Source organism: Medicago truncatula, chromosome 4, assembly GCF_003473485.1.
Source record: "Medicago truncatula cultivar Jemalong A17 chromosome 4, MtrunA17r5.0-ANR, whole genome shotgun sequence".
In the NCBI taxonomy this organism is placed as follows: domain Eukaryota; kingdom Viridiplantae; phylum Streptophyta; class Magnoliopsida; order Fabales; family Fabaceae; genus Medicago; species Medicago truncatula.
This window is the reverse complement of record NC_053045.1, coordinates 31,136,253-31,157,069: the sequence shown is the minus strand read 5'-3', so window position 1 is coordinate 31,157,069 and position 20,817 is coordinate 31,136,253. Positions and strand designations below refer to the sequence as shown.

General features: G+C 30.7%; 1 protein-coding gene and 2 long non-coding RNA genes across 7 annotated transcripts; 1 reads left to right on the top strand and 2 right to left on the bottom strand.

Annotated features, from left to right (window-relative positions):
- Positions 1-2,044: 2,044 nt before the first annotated feature.
- Positions 2,045-4,561, bottom strand: LOC112420848 (uncharacterized). Of its 3 annotated transcripts, none has more exons than XR_005645709.1 (4): positions 4,214-4,561; positions 3,809-3,946; positions 2,432-2,645; positions 2,045-2,317 (listed from the first exon to the last, which is right to left on the bottom strand). It is a non-coding gene; the product is annotated as an uncharacterized lncRNA (long non-coding RNA). The 3 variants fall into 3 exon arrangements; XR_003010867.2 differs by having other exon boundaries at positions 2,432-2,498; XR_005645710.1 differs by lacking the exon at positions 4,214-4,561 and adding an exon at positions 4,023-4,185.
- A 2,312-nt stretch (positions 4,562-6,873) lies between these two features.
- On the top strand, positions 6,874-11,910 carry LOC112420863 (uncharacterized). The gene is made up of 6 exons (XM_024780613.2): positions 6,874-6,881; positions 7,070-7,250; positions 7,716-7,776; positions 10,907-11,117; positions 11,184-11,368; positions 11,441-11,910. The coding sequence occupies exons 1-6, from the start codon at positions 6,874-6,876 to the stop codon at positions 11,908-11,910; spliced, it is 1,116 nt and encodes a 371-aa protein (XP_024636381.2).
- Positions 11,911-15,626: 3,716 nt separating this feature from the next.
- LOC120580091 (uncharacterized) lies at positions 15,627-18,153 on the bottom strand. 3 transcript variants are annotated; one of them, XR_005645698.1, is made up of 4 exons: positions 17,614-18,153; positions 17,400-17,537; positions 16,014-16,236; positions 15,627-15,899 (listed from the first exon to the last, which is right to left on the bottom strand). It is a non-coding gene; the product is annotated as an uncharacterized lncRNA (long non-coding RNA). The 3 variants fall into 3 exon arrangements; XR_005645700.1 differs by having other exon boundaries at positions 16,014-16,080; XR_005645699.1 differs by having other exon boundaries at positions 17,806-18,153.
- Between the last annotated feature and the right edge of the window lie 2,664 nt (positions 18,154-20,817).

The following is a 20,817-nucleotide window of genomic DNA, read 5'->3' as shown; positions in this document are numbered from 1 at the left end:
TTTATAGAGTTTTTTCTTTTTAAGAAAAATCAGTTTTTACGAACAAAAATTGACACACTAAATGCATAAAAAAAAAAGATTTACGAACAACTAATTGTACGTTTGACAACTTATTTGCTATTTGTTACTCCTCTGTTTTAAAATGGAAGGTACAATTGGAATTTAACCTTAAACTAACCTAATTAATTGAAATAAGGATAAGGATACTTTGACAAAAATGGGAGATTGAGATTTTCACACTTGATAGCTACTCATCTTCTTCAGAAGGATATAAATGGTTAGTTTATGTGTTAATATTTTTGGTGTCTTTGAAAGAGGATGAAGATCCTTCCAAAATAAAAGAGGATGAAGAAATTATAGGTAATAACATTTTTTTTTTTTTTTTGAATTCAACACTAAGCTTCTTTCTGAATAAATAGAGATATAAGTTTAAATTCAACACTGACAATTCAAGAACATTAAATTTTTTGAGGATAAATTTTCGCGTCCATTGTAAACTATCTGATTTAAGAGATTAATCTTTAAAATTTTGCGCAAAAACATATAGGTAATAACCAAAAAAATATATTTGAATTCACCGCTAAGCTTCTTTATAGATAAATAGAGATCTGAGTTTAAATTCAACTTTGAAAATGCAACAACGTTAAACTTTTGAGGATAAATTTTTGCGTCCATTGTAAACTACCCGATTTAAAAGATTAATCTTTAAAATTTCGTGCAAAAACACCAATTTAGACAAAAATATTTGAATTTTTAAAAGATTATCACATCACATTATAATTCAAATTTCAAATGAAAGTTTTGCCGCCTATATGTTATACTCATATTTATTTAATTTTGCCAAAAAGTAAAGTATTAATATTATTAATCATTTATAGACAAAATACTATTAACCATTGATATAAATAAATGAAGATACCTCTTTGGATAATTAGAAAAATAACAATTTTTTTTGAGTTATTTTAATCCACTATAATATGTTCTTTCCCAAAGGGCAACAGCAAAGTTCAAAAAAACAAACATAGATTAACAAGCACGTCACACCGGTGCACAAAATGAAAGAAAGCAAATGTTATTTTGATAATATTTTTTTTATCTTTTAATACTATTTGTGATTGTGTCAAGGTCCAATCTCTTAACGGATCGAGTTATTTTAAGTGATTAACTGAAGTGTAGACTATCACATGAGCACATGCTAGAAAACTACTAAATCAAGATTCATGATCGTCTAGTAGACTTTAACCATCCAAAATAGATCCATTAATGCTCATCTAAATACAACGGACCAAAGAGAGAGTTTTCATAGCTAGGTTTTGGTTCTTGAAACTCTACTGCACCCACTATAAAGACTAACTCATAGTCTCTAAAGATACACACATTCCAAACCTAAAAACCTCACAATTATTCTGTCGGAGGATAGGTAGCTTACATGGTTGAGTAATGGATTAAAAGAGTTAAGAAGTTAAAGATGCATGGTTTAAATTCTGACCTACAAGCGAGATAAGAATTACGTAACAATTAACATAATACATTTATCATTCTAACTTGTCGAAAAATCATTTACTCCAATAGAGACTCTCTAACAAAATGTCTAAATGGGACTCGCCAATAACTCTTTATCATTTATATTTTAACAAAAGTGACTAAACAATAATTATTTTATTAAAAAGTTATGTGGGGTCCACTCAAGAATGAATTTCTTAAGTGAGACGTCAGGTCTTAAGAGAGTTGAACATAAAGTGATTTATGTTTGGTTACCTTCAAAATAGAAGTGTTTTGTATGAAAAATATTGTTCGGATGTTTTGTGTCAGAATTGCTTTTAGATGTGTAAAAGACCAAAATGGACTTCAACATGTGTTTGTGTATATAGTTATAATTATAAGATTAACATAAAAAATTTTTTAGGGAAAGATTAACATAACTTGTTAATCACACAATATCCAAATAAAAATACATGTAGGGAATATATGTTAAACATGAAGTACTCGATTAAAATTACAAATAGAGAATATAATATGTATTTTTTTGACAAAAAATAGAGAATATAATATAAAGTGTAGTGCAAGTTTGAAACATTAATACAATACTAATTATTTTTCTTGAACTCTATAATTTGATCTCGAACCGAGTCTCGAACATGATTCATCTTAAATGCAGAAGCTATATTTAAATTTTGAGATAAATTCAAATTAACTGGTCTACGATAATCATCGCGATCAAGGGTTATGTCTTCATCCTCATACCGACTGAAATCAACATCCATATCAGCATTCATTCTAATAAAGTTGTGTCCATTGTTGCAATAACCACTTGAACCTGTGTCATAATTGTGAATTTAGGCATGCGTCGTAGAATTGCAAATCTATTCTTCCATACACCAAAAGTTCTTTCTATTGGGCACCTTAAACTTGAGTGATAATAATTGAATACCTCATTATTGAAGACGATGAAATATTGAAACTTGAGTGCACCTTAAACATGTTTGCCCAACTGATGTCTGCAAACCGAAACACCAGAAGGAAGAGGCAGTCCAGTTAACATAAAAAAAGCCTAGAAAGCAACTACAGAGACAACAAAAACCAACCAGACCCTTGGCCAAAAAACTACCCCCAGCCGTAGCAGGTTAGCAGGCCAGGAACAGCACCTGAAGCCGCAACCAAACCAGCCGCAAAACCATAAGAAACATGCTTTGAATGTTACAAAAAACATAAGAAATCATGGCATTGCAAATATAGCTTATATATAACTAGTTAAAACTGAAATATAGAGTTTATGGAGGATAAGTGAACAACAAATCCGAAGCAAAAAAACAAAATAAGTGAACCAAAAATACGAGCATAATTATCACACAACATAAGCTTTCATTAAGGGATAGAAACATTACATAAGTTACTGGTACTTCATAAGAGTACTTCATAGTTACTAGCACTTCTTAGATTACTTCCTAATTGAAAGGCAAAACATAACAGTACTTCATAGTTACAGGTACTTCCTAGATTACTTCTTAATTTAAAGACAACGGAACATTACAACATTAAAGACTAAACATAACAGTACTTCATAGTTACTAATACTTCCTAGATTACTTCTTAATTCATAGTACATCCTATCTTAGATTACTTCTTAATTCATAGTACTTCCTAACTTACTTCCTAATCACAGAGGTTCCAAATTACACAGTACTTCCTATATTCAAATAACCACTTATCTATGAGGTGAAAGTAACTAAAGTATGCACCAATCAATGACAGCAAAACACTAGTAAAAACTGAACCAAAATATTGGAGAACAAAGTCAAATAACCAAGCATTAATATCATATATGCATATATCAAGCAAACCTGATATGGCTTGATGAAGTTTCCTACATTAGATGGTTTATTATTAATTGTATATCATTCTTAAGGTTTACAATCAGTTGTCAACACTTTAAATTATATGTGCAGCGAAATATTTTGCTTCTTGTACACATGCTTTTATCACTGTTGTATATATGTGCAGTTTATTACCTTTGGATTGGAAGTGCTTATTACTTTTATAACAGAAACATCATAACACAAAAATGCACCATAAACTAAACCATAATAATAGCAAAACTAAAGAAAAACTTAAAATTTATTTTCAAACTCCATCAATATCATTATCATTTTAAAAGTAAAACAAAGAAAAAAAACAAAGAAGCAATCATAATTAAGTTTAACGAAAACAAAGAAAACAATATTTATTCATTCATTCATTTTATCAAACACATCAAATGCATTGTTATCATAACTGAATTAATGGATACGGGAGGAGAATTTGAACTTACCTTGAGCTATCCAACACTGCTGCTATTTGGAACTTTGCTTAATTTCCTTTTCTTGCGTGCTTGAGAGAATGAAAAGGGCGAGAGATGAGGCAACATATATAAAGAAGTTTTGAGGTAGGTTAACCGATTGATTTTGATCTGTAAAATTTGTAAAATTAAATATGATGAAAGGAATTACAGTTTAATGAAGTTATGATATGGGTGAAAAAAACACCTTTCTCTTCAATGTTGTTTGACAGGAGATTAGGATTCAGATAAGCAAGAAGTTATGATATAGGAGAAAAAAACAGCTTTGTAAAATTCAGATAAACAACTTTTGAAAATTCAGATAAACATGAGTTATGATGTAAGGTGAGAAGTTAGTTGAGAATCAAGGGTAAAAAGAGAAATTGGGGGAAAACAAACCTACGGTTGTGAAAATTGATTTTTAGAAGCTAGGAATTGCAGCTTCATTGAAAATCGATTATGATGATGCAAACTTGCGGCGACGGCGGAAGAGTGAAGGAGAGCCAAACAACGTCAAAGCGCTTTTGAGGAAGACAGACATGCGTTTCCCCTTTCCCACTGGATAACCAAACATGTACTAAGGAATTAGAATCACAGTTGGTATCCATAACCCCTTCTTTGCATTTCACTCAATGTGATTCAGGAGGGTGGTCTCTTGTTCATTGGAGGAGTCAACATGAATGGGAAGCTCTTTATCAAAATGAGAACTCGGGGTCGAGTTCTTTAGAGCTGGAGGAGACTGATGCAGTTGAGTTTTATTAGTAATTTAATAGTATTTATTATTTAGCCAAATCTTAATAATTTTCTAGAACTTTCTATTATTATTTCTTTTTATTTTATTTCAGCCCACAGATTTGTTATTTCTTTTACATAACCAGAACTTATGTAGCTAAGAGGCACACTTTTATTCATTAATAATATTCGAGACTTTTCTCTCAATTCTGGTGGATTCCGGAAACCCTTTTTTCGATAGGTTTGTCGCTTGCAACCTGTCAGTTTATCTTTTAGATTTAGCTTTTGGTAACTCTTACTTCCGTACTGAATCACAAACAATATGGGTGCTACATCATTAACTAGGGGAGAGTTTATGGTTCATACATCGTAAGAGAAGTACGTCTGAGCATGCTTGTATCTACTAATTTGAGCTTATATACTAATATAAGCACATGTGAAAATGTTTAGAAGAGGATGTAAAAATAGCTGATGACATGTCAATAAGTTGTTTTTCAGTTTATTTTCATCCACTCTCAAATATAACTTATTAAAATAGTTTATATTAAAACAAGTTTTAGACTAGAAAAAAACTTCAAGACGAGATGTCAAAGTTACTTTGTTTATGAGGTTCCAAAGATCTCGTGCCAAGGGGTTGTTGGATGAAGATAGAAACACAAGTTACTTATCATTTAAAAACTATATACAAAGGGTCTTATAAGTCTTAACTCAACCGACAAAAATGTCGAAATTGTTAGGTCGAACGTCATGACTAGAGTTCGAACCCCGATACCTCTACTTTATGTGTGTGATCTTATGATGTTTTGCCATCTCATCTATTTTAAAAAAAAAAAAAAAAAAAAAAAAAAAAAACTATACAAAGAAGAGACATAATTAAACTGTGCTAAAAGATGCTAAATGGGAGGACCAATTTTTACTTATGAAAACGTGTTTATACATAGAATTAAGATCATGACATTAGCAAAAATGTCAAACATTTTTGCTAATGTCAAATATTTTTGCTAGTTTCATAATATTTTATAAATAAGATTTTCATTCTGAATAATTTATTGCATAATAAGTTATATATTTTTTTAAAGTCAAATTTAATATATCTTAAACAAAATTTTATGGAACTTTTGGAAACAAGAAGAAAAAAAAAATCAACTCTAAAGCACAAGTTAGTATATTGAATAATTGTTAAAGTTTTTTTTATTTAATACATTCGGTTCAATGAAATTAGCATATAATAATAATAATTTAACTTTTTAATTATGTGAATAAAAATAGAAATTAAAGAATTTCACTTTTAAATATGCAAATATATATTGTTTCAAAAAAAAAAGTATGCAAATATATTGTCCTCCGACGTTGGAGTATGCATGAGTCGGGTTCAAATTCAATGTTTTTCATTTACTGAAAAAGAAAAAGCTCAATTAACTTCCCTCAAAAAGAAAAAAAGATTCATTTAACTATTATAAAGAGAACATGTTTTATATAATATAATTTATAAAGTCTCTCAAACCTACAAATCCGGTATACTAACATTAATTTAAAGGCTTAATGATGTGTTTCGTCCTTACAATTAGACGTCATTTAAAAATTAGTCCATGTAATCGCTAATCCTGACAATATACCCTTGCTTTGTTTAATCATTTAAAATTTCGTCCTTTGACCAACTTAATCACCACCAAGTCATCAAATTAGCAAAATGGTATAAGAATAGACAAAAATACCCTCGTCTTTATTATGAGAAGAAGATGAAGACAGGGGTAAAAATGTCATTTCACGAATGGATGACGAGGGTATTTTTGTCTATTCCCATGTCATTTTGCTAATTTGATGACGTGTCGGTGATTAAATTGGTCAAATGACGAAATTTTAAATGATTAAACAATGCAAGAGTAAATTGCCAGGATTAACAATTACAGAGAGTAATTTTTAAATGACGCCTAATTAAAAGGACGAAACACCTAATTTAAATAATCATCTGATTGCATGATTGTAGACTTTTGACTGCATGGAATCGCGATGCACCTATATGACAGTGTGGGCCCAAGCCCCCAGAAAGAAGAGAACTATGTATCTACATAATGAGGCTCTTGTATATGTTGTTGCTAGCTAGTGAATAATGAGAGACTCCATTTCTTAATCCATCTAATTTGTGTACTTGAAGTTGAATTAAAACATTATTACAATTTAGAATTAGAGCCATAATTAAATGTAAATTGTAAAATCACCTTGATATATTTAGAATTAGAAGCTAGCCATATTAAATTTGAGTAAAATGCATGCATACATACATACATACATACATACATACATAGTGGAAATGGAATTGTACTACAATGAACTTGTTTGTCGTTTTCTTCTCCACCTATATCCTCTCCTCTATATCCATATTTTTGGAATCTTAATATCCTCTATACTCCCTTAATCATTTTTACCATTTTATCCATCACACTTTCATATTGTTTCGAATAACTAACTACTAAAATCTTCACACAAAATCAGGATAACTTCGTCATTTCAAATATTACACAGGCCTCAATACAACCACCTACATTCTCTTGGCTCATATGGATATTGTGATCATGGAGAAACAGGTACTGTGTCATTCGAATCAGATATTTACAGCTTTGGAGTTGTTCTTTTGGAGCTCATCAGTGGTAGAAGAGCTATTGATGATACAAGACTTGGTGATGATCAAAATGTTGTTTTCTGGGTAAGTGAAAGTTGGTCTTTTTATGTAGTAAAAAGCTGTCCTTGCCAAATAGTAGTAGTGTTAGAATTTGAGTTACCTATAATTAGTTCTAAATTATTGGTAATGAGTTGTCCTAAATTTTTTTAGACTGCTCAAATAAGTGAACCATAGTTCAAGTTGATTAAAAGTTTTAAAATAAGCATGTGCATTATAGTTTATATAAAGTACATACCAAATCTCTATTTTGAAGGTTTCAAATTTATGTCTACTATCCTACTTTAGAAGGCAATGCTTTATAAACTGATTTGAAAATTAATCTGTTTAGAATTTTCTTTGAACCACTTTAATAATCGAACTGTTGATGATGTTTAAGACATAATTTTTACACATACCAAATATCTATTTTCAAGGCTGCAAATTCATGTACATGCTTGCCTCAATTGACAAAATATTTCTTTATTGATACATGTAAATATTGTTTTGCAGGCAAGTTCTGTATTCAAAGATATGAACAAATTCAAAGATATTGTTGACCCATTGCTAGAAGGTAAATATCATGAGGGAGATTTACCGAAAGTTGTAGGCATTGCTGCAAGATGTGTTCAAAAAAAAGTTCATCGTAGGCCCAATATAAGTCAAATTCGGAGTAGTTCGACCCTTTAAAAAAGTGATGAGTGGTTTGATCAAAGACTTAATTACAGGAAAATATTATTCGGAGTAGTTCGATCCATGACTCTTAAACAAGTTGTCAGAATTTGAACATGCTTACGAGGTTTAATTAGATGTTTGATTTTTTATATAGTGTATTTTTTTTTTTATCTTTAAACAATTTTTTACTTTGTCTAAGCTTCTCAAGTTTTGAAAAAACAAAATTTCCAACCTAATTTTTGTTATACAAAAAAAAAAAAAGCACTAAATTTACCAACTAAATATTTTTGAACTAAATAAGTAATTTATGTTTAAACTTTATGTGTACAAATTAATTTTTGTATTACAAAAATTATTTTCCAAATAACTTTTACATAAAAAATTTCAAACGAAAAGTTACTTTTAGACATTGATTTTACAAAATAAATTAATTCAACTAGATTATTTTTTTTTTTTTTTGACAAAATTCAAATCAATTTTCACAAGTAAATAATCAAACATTCTTGTGGAAGCGTGAAGACTATAAAGCGCGTGAGTGTCACGAGCAGACACTCACATACACTTCACATTCCCGCCAAATTCTCGTTAAATCCTAAGCTTCTTCCGGTGATTCGACATTATCTTGTAAAAATCAGTTTTTTCCACCATTGAAGAACTCGAATTCTCAGTAATTCGATTGTTTCCATCATAAACCCTAATTGGTTCACCTCCCGAGTTCTGATTATTCCTGTTGTTGTTGATGATGCTACATGTTTCATCGACTTTAACATTAAGATACCTTAGAATATACTCCCTCCGGTCACTATTATAAACAAAATTCCATTTTTTAGATACATTAATTATTCAATGTATCTAAAAATTGGAGTTTTGCTTATAATAGTGACCGGAGGGAGTACGTTATTAAAACAAAATGTTTAGCAATATGCTTAATCGTCTTACGCGAGTTACCTACCATTCTGGAAGCATGTCTCAAAATGTCGGTCAAGAAGTAATCTTTGTTGCAACAAAACGGACAACGATATAATGAATCAGATCAACGACCACGTGTCAAGGGACAATTTGTTAAACAAACAGTGTATGTTTCTCCATGCTTGTATTTATCATTCGTTTTATATTTGAATTTTGCTCTCCACCCAGCACATTTTGCTCGCGCCTTGCAGCCGTTCCAAATTTACCCTTGCGCTAGTTAACTAACGCAAGTGAAAAACTATGTGTTAGTTAACTAACGTTGCGCAAGTTAAGATGCGCAAGTGTAAAACACCTAATTTGATGACGTGTCAGTGATTAAATTGGTCAAATGACGAAATTTTAAATGATTAAACAATGCAAGAGTAAATTGTCAGGATTAACGATTACAGAGACTAATTTTTAAATGACGTCTAATTAAAAGGACGAAACACCTAATTTAAATAATCATCTGATTGCATGATTGTAGACTTTTGACCGCATGGAATCGCGATGCACCTATATGACAGTGTGGGCCCAAGCCCCAGAAAGAAGAGAACTATGTATCTACGTAATGAGAGAAAAATTGCGGTGCCCAGTTAAATTCATTCTTATGGAGCATTTAACACCTTTTCTTGTGGTGAATATTTTTTCTTGCTTACATATACACACACACACACGCACACAATTCGTTTGATTTTGTGTTGAAGGGTCATAAAATGTGGGCAAGGACAGTTGGAATGGGTGCTGGCAAATTCTGTTAATAGTACGTAATGCGGGAATCCAGGAAGCAAGGAGTGGAATTGCAACCTCAAACGGTTTGTGAGTGAGTGAGTGAGGAGGCTCTTGTATATGTTGTTGCTAGCTAGTGAATAATGACAGACTCCATTTCTTAATCCATCTAATTTGTGTACATGAAGTCGAATTAAAACATTATTACCATTTAGAATTAGAATTAGAAGCTAGCCATAATTAAATGTAAATTGTAAAATGGCATGGGAATATAGTATAATACGCATTCGTTTGATTTTGTGTTGAAGGGTCATAAAATGTGGGCAAGGACAGTTGAAATGGGTGCGGACAAATTCTGTTAATAGTACGTAATGCGGGAATCCAAGAAGCAAGGAGTGGAATTGCAACCTCAAACGGTTTGTGAGTGAGTGAGTGAGGAGGCTCTTGTATATGTTGTTGCTAGCTAGTGAATAATGACAGACTCCATTTCTTAATCCATCTAATTTGTGTACATGAAGTCGAATTAAAACATTATTACCATTTAGAATTAGAATTAGAAGCTAGCCATAATTAAATGTAAATTGTAAAATGGCATGGGAATATAGTATAATACGCATTCGTTTGATTTTGTGTTGAAGGGTCATAAAATGTGGGCAAGGACAGTTGAAATGGGTGCGGACAAATTCTGTTAATAGTACGTAATGCGGGAATCCAAGAAGCAAGGAGTGGAATTGCAACCTCAAACGGTTTGTGCGTGAGTGAGTGAGTAGCTAGTGGATAATGACAGACTCCATTTAATTTCTTAATCCATCTAATTTGTGTACTTGAAGTTGAATTAAAACATTATTACAATATCATATATAATTGTAAAATTGTAAAATCACCTTGATTGATATATTTATTTAGAATTAGAAGCTTAGCCATATATAATTAAATTAAATTTGAGTAAAATGCATGCATACATACATACATAGTGGAATTGCACTACAATGAACTCGTTTGTCCCTCAATCATTTTTACCATTTTATCCATCACACTTTCATATTGTTTCGAATAACTAACTACTAAAATCTTCACACAAAATCTCTTGTCATTTTTTAACCGTGTGTGTGTCTATATATTGTTGATCCTCCACACTTTCTCTCTCGATCACAAATTCACAAACATTGTTCATCCGCATTTTCTCTTAAATTACTGTTTATTCAAATTACTGTTTATTTTAGAAGGAAAAAAATCAACAGTTGGCACAATACAAGAGCAGTGGGTGTTCTGAAAAAAGAAAAACTCGTCTGTTTCCGTAAACAATAGCACTAAATTAGTTGATCATGGTTTAAAGCCCACTAATCACATAGGGGTAGAAGAGATGGTTGCAATGTTCTTACTTGTTGTTGGACATGGAGTGGGTAATAGAATGATTCAAGAAAGGTTCCAACACTTAGGAGAAACTGTGAGTAGACGTTTTCATGATGTGTTAGTTGCTTGCTTGAGTTTGTCCATCGAATATATAAAGCCTCAAGATCCTTTGTTCCGTGATAGTCATGCAAAAATTCAAAGTGATCCACGGTATTGACCATATTTTAAGAATGCCATAGGAGCAATCGATGGTACGCATATTCCCTGTGTGGTTAGTGCCAATGACCAAACTAGTTTTATTGGACGAAAGGGATATCCGACACAAAATGTAATGGCTGTATGTGATTGGAACATGTGCTTTACTTTTGTTTTAGCCGGATGGGAAGGTACTGCCCATGATGCTCGTGTTTTTGACCATGCTCTCACAAATGCAAATCTAAATTTTCCACATCCTCCTCCAGGTACTAATATTATCTTTTACAACTTATTTATTAGTATTATTCTTTACAATTTATAATTTAATTTGTTTTTAGGTATGTATTATTTGGTGGATGCCGGTTATCCAACACCGATGGGATATCTTGGTCCATACAGATGTGAACGTTATCACCTCCCTGATTTTCGGCGTTCTCATGGGTTTGAAAATAACAACGAGGTATTCAATTATTATCACTCAAGTTTAAGGTGCACAATAGAAAGAACTTTTGGTGTATGGAAGAATAGATTTGCAATTCTACGACGCATGCCTAAATTCACAATTAAGACACAAGTTGAAGTTGTTGTTGCAACAATGGCTATACATAACTTTATTAGAAGGAATGCTGATATGGACGTCGATTTCAATCGGTATGAGGATGAAGACATAACCCTTGATCATGATGATTATCGTAGACTAGTTAATTTGGATTTATCTCAAAATTTAAATATAGCTTCCTCATCTGAGATGAATCATGTTCGAAACTCGGTTCGAGATCAAATTATAAAGTTCAACAAAAATCATTAGTATTGTAGTAATGTTTAATTTTAAAAGACCATCATAGATGAGATAACAGGATGCACTGAGAAGGCATATGACTATCTTGCAAAGAAACACCCTCTCTGCAACTCATCAACCAAACACTTAGTTATGCTAGGGAGATGGAGAGGATTGTCTCAAAAGAAATGGATGCAATGAATTTTGTGTTTTCCAAGATTGCTAATATTGTCTGATGAAATTGTTTACTTCTGATTCAATGTGGAACTCTGAAATGATTCTATCTCTTTATTATGTTCATCTAGGTGTTGTATTGTTCCTTACAGTATCCTTTTCTTTCTTCTTTACAGTGCTCAAAATCATTATATACTTGTGTTGACTATAATATCGTAAGAATTGGACAAATTGATGAATTTCAAATCTATTTGAAGGTTCATATTCAAAAAAAAAATTATATATATTCCCTACATGCATTTTTATTTGAATATTGTGTGATTAACAATTATATTAATCTAGTAATTTTATTGTCAGTTAATCAAAAATAAATGAAGGATGAAAAATCAAATAAATGTAAAATTTATATATACATATATACAAACACACACACTCACATTTTAAAGCCCATTTTGGTCTTTTATACATGTAAAAGCAATTATGACTCAAAACATCCAAACAAAATTTTTCATACAAATCACTTTTGTTTTGAAGGTATCCAAACATAAATCACTTTACATTCAACTTACTTTTAACCAAAATCAATTCTACCAAAATCAATTTTTTTCACCACACAACCAAACACACGCTAAGTTTCCCTTTCATATTCTTGCTCTACCACCATTACGCCCAACCAATCACACTATAATGAAACTTGAAAGTAAATTACTTACAAAACTTTTCTTCATTACCCACCTTGAACTTTTAATTTTCTTATTGTAGCAATTTATTTACTTAACTTGCCTAATGCGAATATTTTCTTTCTAGAGTTAGCACAAATTTTATTTTCTCGCTTATCGATTAAATTTGATATATTAGTTTTAAATAGTCAAGCAAAGCAGAATTTTGTAGGCTACGCTGTTTTGGCCGATAGAAGTAGTGTTTGCCTATAAATATTTGATTTGTAATTTTTTTTTAATATAATCAACCAATCAAGCAGGTTATTTTATGCATGTTTATCTCTTTAATATGTTGCCTTAATATTTAATTTCATACGTTTCTTAGTTAAGTAGCTTAAACATCGTACTAATTACATATTTTTGGAGTAGTTAAGAAACTTACAGCTGAGTGACAAAGTTCATTCTTCAGCAGAATCGCATGAATAAGAGGGAATCATTATTGAGAGTTATTAACCGATATCTCATATAACTTTTGAGTTTGACAAAAACAATGTGTCACTCTCTTATGTTAATAATAAAGGAAGGTGAAACATATGACGGGTAGCAAAGCTAGGTTTGAATAATTTTTTTTTTAATTTTTATACTTGATGCTAAAGTAGTAGTTACCACAAACGGCATGAAAACCCATTGTTCATAAGCAAAATAAATCAAGAATAAAGGTGGATAATAAATTATTTATTTTGTTTAGAAAGAAAAACAAACTATGTTGTCATCGTATTCAAAATATAATTAGCAATCATTGTAATAGTTGGATGGGTCGAAATCAAATCAAATTGCTTGTTATGAAGTTGATTTGCTAACTTTTAAATTTATAGAGTTTTTTCTTTTTAAGAAAAATCAGTTTTTACGAACAAAAATTGACACACTAAATGCATAAAAAAAAAAGATTTACGAACAACTAATTGTACGTTTGACAACTTATTTGCTATTTGTTACTCCTCTGTTTTAAAATGGAAGGTACAATTGGAATTTAACCTTAAACTAACCTAATTAATTGAAATAAGGATAAGGATACTTTGACAAAAATGGGAGATTGAGATTTTCACACTTGATAGCTACTCATCTTCTTCAGAAGGATATAAATGGTTAGTTTATGTGTTAATATTTTTGGTGTCTTTGAAAGAGGATGAAGATCCTTCCAAAATAAAAGAGGATGAAGAAATTATAGGTAATAACATTTTTTTTTTTTTTTTGAATTCAACACTAAGCTTCTTTCTGAATAAATAGAGATATAAGTTTAAATTCAACACTGACAATTCAAGAACATTAAATTTTTTGAGGATAAATTTTCGCGTCCATTGTAAACTATCTGATTTAAGAGATTAATCTTTAAAATTTTGCGCAAAAACATATAGGTAATAACCAAAAAAATATATTTGAATTCACCGCTAAGCTTCTTTATAGATAAATAGAGATCTGAGTTTAAATTCAACTTTGAAAATGCAACAACGTTAAACTTTTGAGGATAAATTTTTGCGTCCATTGTAAACTACCCGATTTAAAAGATTAATCTTTAAAATTTCGTGCAAAAACACCAATTTAGACAAAAATATTTGAATTTTTAAAAGATTATCACATCACATTATAATTCAAATTTCAAATGAAAGTTTTGCCGCCTATATGTTATACTCATATTTATTTAATTTTGCCAAAAAGTAAAGTATTAATATTATTAATCATTTATAGACAAAATACTATTAACCATTGATATAAATAAATGAAGATACCTCTTTGGATAATTAGAAAAATAACAATTTTTTTTGAGTTATTTTAATCCACTATAATATGTTCTTTCCCAAAGGGCAACAGCAAAGTTCAAAAAAACAAACATAGATTAACAAGCACGTCACACCGGTGCACAAAATGAAAGAAAGCAAATGTTATTTTGATAATATTTTTTTTTATCTTTTAATACTATTTGTGATTGTGTCAAGGTCCAATCTCTTAACGGATCGAGTTATTTTAAGTGATTAACTGAAGTGTAGACTATCACATGAGCACATGCTAGAAAACTACTAAATCAAGATTCATGATCGTCTAGTAGACTTTAACCATCCAAAATAGATCCATTAATGCTCATCTAAATACAACGGACCAAAGAGAGAGTTTTCATAGCTAGGTTTTGGTTCTTGAAACTCTACTGCACCCACTATAAAGACTAACTCATAGTCTCTAAAGATACACACATTCCAAACCTAAAAACCTCACAATTATTCTGTCGGAGGATAGGTAGCTTACATGGTTGAGTAATGGATTAAAAGAGTTAAGAAGTTAAAGATGCATGGTTTAAATTCTGACCTACAAGCGAGATAAGAATTACGTAACAATTAACATAATACATTTATCATTCTAACTTGTCGAAAAATCATTTACTCCAATAGAGACTCTCTAACAAAATGTCTAAATGGGACTCGCCAATAACTCTTTATCATTTATATTTTAACAAAAGTGACTAAACAATAATTATTTTATTAAAAAGTTATGTGGGGTCCACTCAAGAATGAATTTCTTAAGTGAGACGTCAGGTCTTAAGAGAGTTGAACATAAAGTGATTTATGTTTGGTTACCTTCAAAATAGAAGTGTTTTGTATGAAAAATATTGTTCGGATGTTTTGTGTCAGAATTGCTTTTAGATGTGTAAAAGACCAAAATGGACTTCAACATGTGTTTGTGTATATAGTTATAATTATAAGATTAACATAAAAAAAATTTTAGGGAAAGATTAACATAACTTGTTAATCACACAATATCCAAATAAAAATACATGTAGGGAATATATGTTAAACATGAAGTACTCGATTAAAATTACAAATAGAGAATATAATATGTATTTTTTTGACAAAAAATAGAGAATATAATATAAAGTGTAGTGCAAGTTTGAAACATTAATACAATACTAATTATTTTTCTTGAACTCTATAATTTGATCTCGAACCGAGTCTCGAACATGATTCATCTTAAATGCAGAAGCTATATTTAAATTTTGAGATAAATTCAAATTAACTGGTCTACGATAATCATCGCGATCAAGGGTTATGTCTTCATCCTCATACCGACTGAAATCAACATCCATATCAGCATTCATTCTAATAAAGTTGTGTCCATTGTTGCAATAACCACTTGAACCTGTGTCATAATTGTGAATTTAGGCATGCGTCGTAGAATTGCAAATCTATTCTTCCATACACCAAAAGTTCTTTCTATTGGGCACCTTAAACTTGAGTGATAATAATTGAATACCTCATTATTGAAGACGATGAAATATTGAAACTTGAGTGCACCTTAAACATGTTTGCCCAACTGATGTCTGCAAACCGAAACACCAGAAGGAAGAGGCAGTCCAGTTAACATAAAAAAAGCCTAGAAAGTCTAGAAAGCAACTACAGAGACAACAAAAACCAACCAGACCCTTGGCCAAAAAACTACCCCCAGCCGTAGCAGGTTAGCAGGCCAGGAACAGCACCTGAAGCCGCAACCAAACCAGCCGCAAAACCATAAGAAACATGCTTTGAATGTTACAAAAAACATAAGAAATCATGGCATTGCAAATATAGCTTATATATAACTAGTTAAAACTGAAATATAGAGTTTATGGAGGATAAGTGAACAACAAATCCGAAGCAAAAAAACAAAATAAGTGAACCAAAAATACGAGCATAATTATCACACAACATAAGCTTTCATTAAGGGATAGAAACATTACATAAGTTACTGGTACTTCATAAGAGTACTTCATAGTTACTAGCACTTCTTAGATTACTTCCTAATTGAAAGGCAAAACATAACAGTACTTCATAGTTACAGGTACTTCCTAGATTACTTCTTAATTTAAAGACAACGGAACATTACAACATTAAAGACTAAACATAACAGTACTTCATAGTTACTAATACTTCCTAGATTACTTCTTAATTCATAGTACATCCTATCTTAGATTACTTCTTAATTCATAGTACTTCCTAACTTACTTCCTAATCACAGAGGTTCCAAATTACACAGTACTTCCTATATTCAAATAACCACTTATCTATGAGGTGAAAGTAACTAAAGTATGCACCAATCAATGACAGCAAAACACTAGTAAAAACTGAACCAAAATATTGGAGAACAAAGTCAAATAACCAAGCATTAATATCATATATGCATATATCAAGCAAACCTGATATGGCTTGATGAAGTTTCCTACATTAGATGGTTTATTATTAATTGTATATCATTCTTAAGGTTTACAATCAGTTGTCAACACTTTAAATTATATGTGCAGCGAAATATTTTGCTTCTTGTACACATGCTTTTATCACTGTTGTATATATGTGCAGTTTATTACCTTTGGATTGGAAGTGCTTATTACTTTTATAACAGAAACATCATAACACAAAAATGCACCATAAACTAAACCATAATAATAGCAAAACTAAAGAAAAACTTAAAATTTATTTTCAAACTCCATCAATATCATTATCATTTTAAAAGTAAAACAAAGAAAAAAAACAAAGAAGCAATCATAATTAAGTTTAACGAAAACAAAGAAAACAATATTTATTCATTCATTCATTTTATCAAACACATCAAATGCATTGTTATCATAACTGAATTAATGGATACGGGAGGAGAATTTGAACTTACCTTGAGCTATCCAACACTGCTGCTATTTGGAACTTTGCTTAATTTCCTTTTCTTGCGTGCTTGAGAGAATGAAAAGGGCGAGAGATGAGGCAACATATATAAAGAAGTTTTGAGGTAGGTTAACCGATTGATTTTGATCTGTAAAATTTGTAAAATTAAATATGATGAAAGGAATTACAGTTTAATGAAGTTATGATATGGGTGAAAAAAACACCTTTCTCTTCAATGTTGTTTGACAGGAGATTAGGATTCAGATAAGCAAGAAGTTATGATATAGGAGAAAAAAACAGCTTTGTAAAATTCAGATAAACAACTTTTGAAAATTCAGATAAACATGAGTTATGATGTAAGGTGAGAAGTTAGTTGAGAATCAAGGGTAAAAAAGAGAAATTGGGGGAAAACAAACCTACGGTTGTGAAAATTGATTTTTAGAAGCTAGGAATTGCAGCTTCATTGAAAATCGATTATGATGATGCAAACTTGCGGCGACGGCGGAAGAGTGAAGGAGAGCCAAACAACGTCAAAGCGCTTTTGAGGAAGACAGACATGCGTTTCCCCTTTCCCACTGGATAACCAAACATGTACTAAGGAATTAGAATCACAGTTGGTATCCATAACCCCTTCTTTGCATTTCACTCAATGTGATTCAGGAGGGTGGTCTCTTGTTCATTGGAGGAGTCAACATGAATGGGAAGCTCTTTATCAAAATGAGAACTCGGGGTCGAGTTCTTTAGAGCTGGAGGAGACTGATGCAGTTGAGTTTTATTAGTAATTTAATAGTATTTATTATTTAGCCAAATCTTAATAATTTTCTAGAACTTTCTATTATTATTTCTTTTTATTTTATTTCAGCCCACAGATTTGTTATTTCTTTTACATAACCAGAACTTATGTAGCTAAGAGGCACACTTTTATTCATTAATAATATTCGAGACTTTTCTCTCAATTCTGGTGGATTCCGGAAACCCTTTTTTCGATAGGTTTGTCGCTTGCAACCTGTCAGTTTATCTTTTAGATTTAGCTTTTGGTAACTCTTACTTCCGTACTGAATCACAAACAATATGGGTGCTACATCATTAACTAGGGGAGAGTTTATGGTTCATACATCGTAAGAGAAGTACGTCTGAGCATGCTTGTATCTACTAATTTGAGCTTATATACTAATATAAGCACATGTGAAAATGTTTAGAAGAGGATGTAAAAATAGCTGATGACATGTCAATAAGTTGTTTTTCAGTTTATTTTCATCCACTCTCAAATATAACTTATTAAAATAGTTTATATTAAAACAAGTTTTAGACTAGAAAAAAACTTCAAGACGAGATGTCAAAGTTACTTTGTTTATGAGGTTCCAAAGATCTCGTGCCAAGGGGTTGTTGGATGAAGATAGAAACACAAGTTACTTATCATTTAAAAACTATATACAAAGGGTCTTATAAGTCTTAACTCAACCGACAAAAATGTCGAAATTGTTAGGTCGAACGTCATGACTAGAGTTCGAACCCCGATACCTCTACTTTATGTGTGTGATCTTATGATGTTTTGCCATCTCATCTATTTTAAAAAAAAAAAAAAAAAAAAAAAAAAAAAACTATACAAAGAAGAGACATAATTAAACTGTGCTAAAAGATGCTAAATGGGAGGACCAATTTTTACTTATGAAAACGTGTTTATACATAGAATTAAGATCATGACATTAGCAAAAATGTCAAACATTTTTGCTAATGTCAAATATTTTTGCTAGTTTCATAATATTTTATAAATAAGATTTTCATTCTGAATAATTTATTGCATAATAAGTTATATATTTTTTTAAAGTCAAATTTAATATATCTTAAACAAAATTTTATGGAACTTTTGGAAACAAGAAGAAAAAAAAAAATCAACTCTAAAGCACAAGTTAGTATATTGAATAATTGTTAAAGTTTTTTTTATTTAATACATTCGGTTCAATGAAATTAGCATATAATAATAATAATTTAACTTTTTAATTATGTGAATAAAAATAGAAATTAAAGAATTTCACTTTTAAATATGCAAATATATATTGTTTCAAAAAAAAAAGTATGCAAATATATTGTCCTCCGACGTTGGAGTATGCATGAGTCGGGTTCAAATTCAATGTTTTTCATTTACTGAAAAAGAAAAAGCTCAATTAACTTCCCTCAAAAAGAAAAAAAGATTCATTTAACTATTATAAAGAGAACATGTTTTATATAATATAATTTATAAAGTCTCTCAAACCTACAAATCCGGTATACTAACATTAATTTAAAGGCTTAATGATGTGTTTCGTCCTTACAATTAGACGTCATTTAAAAATTAGTCCATGTAATCGCTAATCCTGACAATATACCCTTGCTTTGTTTAATCATTTAAAATTTCGTCCTTTGACCAACTTAATCACCACCAAGTCATCAAATTAGCAAAATGGTATAAGAATAGACAAAAATACCCTCGTCTTTATTATGAGAAGAAGATGAAGACAGGGGTAAAAATGTCATTTCACGAATGGATGACGAGGGTATTTTTGTCTATTCCCATGTCATTTTGCTAATTTGATGACGTGTCGGTGATTAAATTGGTCAAATGACGAAATTTTAAATGATTAAACAATGCAAGAGTAAATTGCCAGGATTAACAATTACAGAGAGTAATTTTTAAATGACGCCTAATTAAAAGGACGAAACACCTAATTTAAATAATCATCTGATTGCATGATTGTAGACTTTTGACTGCATGGAATCGCGATGCACCTATATGACAGTGTGGGCCCAAGCCCCCAGAAAGAAGAGAACTATGTATCTACATAATGAGGCTCTTGTATATGTTGTTGCTAGCTAGTGAATAATGAGAGACTCCATTTCTTAATCCATCTAATTTGTGTACTTGAAGTTGAATTAAAACATTATTACAATTTAGAATTAGAGCCATAATTAAATGTAAATTGTAAAATCACCTTGATATATTTAGAATTAGAAGCTAGCCATATTAAATTTGAGTAAAATGCATGCATGCATGCATACATACATACATACATACATAGTGGAAATGGAATTGTACTACAATGAACTTGTTTGTCGTTTTCTTCTCCACCTATCCTCTCCTCTATATCCATATTTTTTGGAATCTTAATATCCTCTATACTCCCTTAATCATTTTTACCATTTTATCCATCACACTTTCATATTGTTTCGAATAACTAACTACTAAAATCTTCACACAAAATCAGGATAACTTCGTCATTTCAAATATTACACAGGCCTCAATACAACCACCTACATTCTCTTGTGTGTCTATATATATATTGTTGATCCTCCACACTTTCTCTCTCACAATTAACAAACATTGTTCATCCATACTTTCTCTCACCGTGTGAATATATAGGTAACAGAAGATGCACAACTCAGAGACAAAA

Excerpts from the sequence above, each read along its gene's own strand:
- LOC112420863 (XM_024780613.2), top strand. Across the intron at positions 7,777-10,906 it reads TGTTGACCCATTGCTAGAAG|GGGTAGAAGAGATGGTTGCA; the intron begins GTAAATATCATG and ends CTAATCACATAG. Across the intron at positions 11,369-11,440 it reads TTTTCCACATCCTCCTCCAG|GTATGTATTATTTGGTGGAT; the intron begins GTACTAATATTA and ends ATTTGTTTTTAG.